Below are 5,479 nucleotides of genomic sequence, written 5' to 3'. Positions count from 1 at the left end.
CGATTACACGATTACTCAAAAAATACATGAAACTCCGTGGAAAGATGTTTTATGTTTTACGTTTTTGGAGAACGTACAGTATGAACGAATGAGTCTCCACACATCCAACAAATATGCATACATACAGATACATGCACCCACACACACACACACACACACACACACACACACACACACAAACACACACACACACACACTGCTCCGGGCCTGCTCACCTTGTTGAGGTCGTCCTGGCTGCTGAGGCCCTCCAGTGTGTGCCGGTACTTCCTTTGGCGGTACTTCCTGCGGTGGAAGGTGGCCCGCTGCTCGGCCGACGCACCCATGTGGAGCTCGTCCTCGGGGCTCAGAGTGGCCGCCCAGAAACTGTTGGCGTTCTTGTTCCCCACCTCCAGAAAGAGCTGGCAGAGAGAGACAGGGAGAGTGAGAGAGAAAGGAAGAGAGAGAGAGGGGAAAGATGAAGGGAAAAGAGGAAGACACAGGGAAAGTAAGTGAGTGAATGAGTGAGTCCACATCCACTCTGCACCCTCCTTAACAAATACCTTTCATCTACATTCATCACAGCTCACCCCCACTATTCCTACAAATATCCCCATATACCCATCTACACACCCTTCATCCAATATACTCGTGTATGTACCATGTACCCATCTCTACATTCTACACACCCTTGAATTTCCCCTGGGGATCAATAAAGTATCTATCTATCTATCTACACTGTCTCATTGACACATTCTACACCCATATGCCCATGTCTACACACCCATAGACATTCTACACTCATATGCCCATGTCTACACACCCATCTCTACATTCTACACCCATATGCCCATGTCTACACACCCATAGACATTCTACACACCCATAGACAATCTACACCCATATGCACATGTCTACATACCCATAGACATTCTACACACCCATAGACATTCTACACCCATATGCCCATGTCTACACACCCATCTCTACATTCTACATCCATTAACCCATGTCTACACACCCATAGACATTCTACATCCATTAACCCATGTCTATACACCCGTAGACATTCTACACGCAAATGCCCATGCCTATACACCCATAGACATTCTACACCCATATGCCCATGTCTACACACCCATAGACATTCTACACCCATATGCCCATGTCTACACACCCATAGACATTCTACACCCATATGCCCATGTCTACACACCCATAGACATTCTACACCCATATGCCCATGTCTACATACCCATAGACATTCTACACCCATATGCTCATGTCTACATACCTATAGACATTCTACACCCATATGCCCATTTCTACACACCCATCTCTACATTCTACATCCATTAACCCATGTCTACACACCCATAGACATTCTACATCCATTAACCCATGTCTACACACCCATAGACATTCTACACGCAAATGCCCATGCCTACACACCCATAGACATTCTACACCCATATGCCCATGTCTACACAGCCATAGACGCATGTTAGGCGTGTGCTGCCCTCACCTCCACCAGCTCGTTGCTCCAGATGCTGCTGTCCAGCTTCAGGCTCCGTACCTGAGAGATGCTGGGACCCAGGAACCGGTGCTGCGCTGCACAATCACATGAACAGACAAGCGGTCAGATGCAGAGACACAGGTAATCTCATCTCATATCTTCTGGAACTTTCATTTCCTTATTTCACATTGTTTGTTTTCATTAGTTTGAAGTTTTTAAAAATGCATATATTTTATTTTTGTTTGCACTTCATTTAATTTCATTTAGTTCATTTAAACTTATTCAGTCCATTAGTTCTTTCACCATCAATAGCACTACTAGTAGTAATTCACAGTAACATTAAGAGACACTGCCGTTGAATCAGTCAGCTGCTGAGCCATCTTCTGGTAAATGGTGAATTTCAAAATAAAAGTCACATTAGACTTGTATGAGGGTGAAACACATCTCCATCTGGGATAATTATACCAAAGTAGCACACAGAGGGAGAATGGTCCTCCACACAGAAATGCATTTACAGCGGGGGAAATAAGTATTGAACGGGTCAACATTTTTGTTCAGTAAGTATACTTCCAGTGAAGCTATTCGCATGGAATTTTCACCAGACATTAGTATGAATTCAGGTAATTCACACATATAAAATAATTGTATTATGTGTACTAAAGTGGAATGACACAGGAAAAAAGTATTGAACACCAGAGGCGGACAGAGTACACAGCTTCATTACTTGAGTAAAAGTACAGATACCCTTTGCTAAATTTTACTCAAGTACAAGTAAAAGTACAACAGTCAGATGTCTACTTAAGTAAAAGTACTGAAGTACTTGTTTTTAAAAGTACTTGAGTATCAAGAGTACAAGAGTAGCCTACATTTTCTAAATATTGCATTACTACTGCCACAGTGCTTACATTTATGTACAGAAACGTCCTACATGGAGTTATGAAAAATGTTAATGTTAATGCCTTGGAGAATGTAAAAGGTATTGGAAGTAAAATCAAGTCATTTTCATCTTTTTACCATGTTGCCAGGGATGGGCAGTATTTCTAATATATGTATTTAAAATACGTATTTCAAATACAAAATACTATTTTGTAATTGAAACACTTGAAGCGAAAACTATTATTAACTTGTTCAGAAAATTGAAATAGTCTGGCGAGGTGGGGCCACAGGTTGGCACATTCCCGGGATGGACCTGCTGCGTCTTATCTAAATCTGACCATGGAGTTGACTTTGGCGGAAAGCTGAAGGTGATTGCTGGTAGGCTGTCCCAATCAGTGGCACCTGCACAATCTAATCACGTTTGAGAGGGAAACAACAAATTGAGGGTTTCCGAGATTTTTCTTTTTTCCTTTTTTTTTAGAAGTAGTAACGGGTACTCACGGTTATAGATAGAAATGTAGTGGAGTAAAGAGTACAATATTTGCCCCTCAAATGCACTTGAGTAAAGTAATGAGTACTCCCCAAAAATGATACTTGAGTAAAGTACAGATCCCTCAAAATTGTACTCAAGTACTGTACTCAAGTAAATGTACTCCGTTACTGTCCGGCTCTGTTGAACACGCTAAGAAAAAGCGGTACACCAAGGTAAGGAAAGGCAGGAACGAGTTGGAATTTACAGTATAAGTACGCATACCTTTTTACTGGGGCATGTGCCCATACTGAACTGCTGTGCCCCAGTAAAATCTCAAGTCCAGTTTTAACTCATCACATATCACACAGCATATCATGTGAATGAGCGGAATCTATGCTTTCCAATCATATTAGCGCCAGGTTGCTGTTCACGAGAAAATTAACATTGAACTTACATGCAATTTAAGGAAATTTAATCATATTTGCATTCTGCACAGCCATTACTCTTGGTGAAATATCTCACAAACTCTTCATTCAAAACATGACAAACCCTATAGCACAATAAACAGCAGACCTTACCTAATACGAGGAAAGCATGCCTTTGTACAATAAGCGGTTCTAGAGTAGGCCTAATCCGGTTTTGAAATTGCAACAAATGTCTTCATGGTCTCCAACTTCGGGCCGAAATTATACTGTATTTTAATGTAAACTTTGTAAATTGCTTAGCCACAGAGTATCCCACTATCATGGTTCTTATTGCCAGCCAGATTCCAAACAATCCTATTTACACAGATATGAATATTTCTACTGGCATGCTTCCTTGCCTTTCGATTGACATTAATGCAAAAATATGAAGAAAAAAAGTAATGATACGCAAAGTTTTTTTCTTGATATAAAGCCTGACATAGGACATATGCAAATATTATCACATCATACTTTCCCAGATATGGTTAGCCCAGGCTTTCCTGAAAAAAGGAAGATACAGCGTGTATAGATGGCCATTACAATGACCAAAATAACTACTGTAGCTTATCTTAGATTAACTAACTGAACAACACAGGTGACCACTTCAGCATAATTTTATGGAGTGCTGAAATGTACACTATTTTTGACCATTTCTGAAATGTGAAACTCAGCACATATGCTTTGTGGTTGTGAACTTACTGCAGTATCATCATAACTATTCCACCAGTGTGTGCATGGTTAAAATTCTGAAGCGCAAAATAGTTTAGGCTACAGCACAATATGTCCATCCATACAGCAGATCACAATGAGTCACCTCTGAATGTCTTTTCAAAAAGTGCACCAGATTGATTCATTATACAAAAGTTTCTTCCGGAGGGAGCTCTCCCAGGTCCCCTCAGGGATGATACATCAGAGCCGAGGAAATCCCTTTGGTCTTTGGCCACCAGTCCCCTCTGTTGTAGTAGTGCCCGATCCCTTTGGTACCCCAATGTTAATTTAACTCTGGGACCCTGCTGGTCCTTACACTGAAAACCACTGATGTAAATGGTATAATTTTTTTTGCTGTACTGTAATGATGCTGAATGAGCTGTGTACGTGGCAGAATTTTGGTTGAAATAATTAGCGGGCTCTAGTTGCGAGCCTGCTCAAACTACACAACAAATCGGACAGACCTGAGTCAAAAGTTTGTCGGATCCAACTGATTCTGGGCTGAAATCAGGTCAACATCAGTGTCTGCTTGGCATAAGTCAGCACCAATTAGCTTCCATCATTCTGCACTTTTATGACATCATCACACAGATGCCTCAAAGCGATTATTTTTGCAGTATTTTTAAAATATAAAAATACAATAAAGTATTTTGATACGAAATACAGAGTAATTTTCTTCAACAAATTACAAAATAGTATAGTAGCTTTACATCATGCAGTCAATATGCAGTGTAGTTAATAGTCAAATTAATATAGACCCAATTTGGAGGAAATGGACACAGAATGTAGAAGACACAATGCACATAAGTATTTTATATACACATATTGCACCCCAAAACACACTCACAAACACACACAGAGCCAAAATACACTTTTTTCTCTATCAATTCGTCTGAGACAGAAAAAAGGGTCATGTTCCTACCCATGAGAATAACATTACATAATGCAATAGAAGGCATTCTGGGCTTGCATTGGCAATGTCAGACATGCTATTCAGTGTAGCATCAAAATGATCTTGATCTTCAAAGTATTTCATTTTTGAGTTTTTTATTTTTAAGTTATCCAAAAGTAATTCAAAAGTATTCAGATTATGTTACATTATTTTTGTAATGCAATGGATTACGTTACTGATTACAAAAATTGGCATGCAGTCTGTACTCAGTAATGGATTACATTTCAAAGTAATCTGACCCAACACTGATACTGATGGGCTATAAAAAGGTTTTTCGTTACCCAGGTGTCACATAAACATTTTGTGATGGGTAAAAGCAAAGAGCTCTCCCAAAACCTTTGCAACCTTATTGTTGCAAAACAATATCAATGGAACTGGTTACAGATGCATTAGTAAGCAGCATTGGAGCCATTATCTGCAAGAGGAAGGAACATCACTGCATCATCAATCGGCCATGCACAGTATCTCCTTGCAAGATTTCTGACCAGGGAGTCACAAGGATAATCAGAAGTGTA

The 5,479-nt window shown here is 40.0% G+C and overlaps 1 protein-coding gene across 1 annotated transcript in view; it reads right to left on the bottom strand.

Moving 5' to 3' along the window:
• Positions 1-215: 215 nt before the first annotated feature.
• The window catches only part of LOC143132138 (arf-GAP with Rho-GAP domain, ANK repeat and PH domain-containing protein 2-like), a gene marked incomplete at both ends in the record, with an annotated part of 38,499 nt that continues 33,235 nt past the window's right edge, over positions 216-5,479 (bottom strand). The window contains 2 exons of the mRNA XM_076291471.1: positions 216-398; positions 1,502-1,587. Coding sequence (XP_076147586.1) covers positions 216-398; positions 1,502-1,587 — 269 coding nt within the window. The remainder of the gene's footprint in view (positions 399-1,501; positions 1,588-5,479) is intronic.

The sequence above is a fragment of the Alosa pseudoharengus genome, unplaced genomic scaffold, assembly GCF_046254945.1.
Source record: "Alosa pseudoharengus isolate Yale_2024_CS ecotype anadromous, Long Island Sound unplaced genomic scaffold, YU_APseudo_1.1 YU_APseudo_1.1_scf_186, whole genome shotgun sequence".
Classification (NCBI taxonomy): domain Eukaryota; kingdom Metazoa; phylum Chordata; class Actinopteri; order Clupeiformes; family Clupeidae; genus Alosa; species Alosa pseudoharengus.
This window is presented reverse-complemented; position numbering and strand designations above follow the sequence as displayed.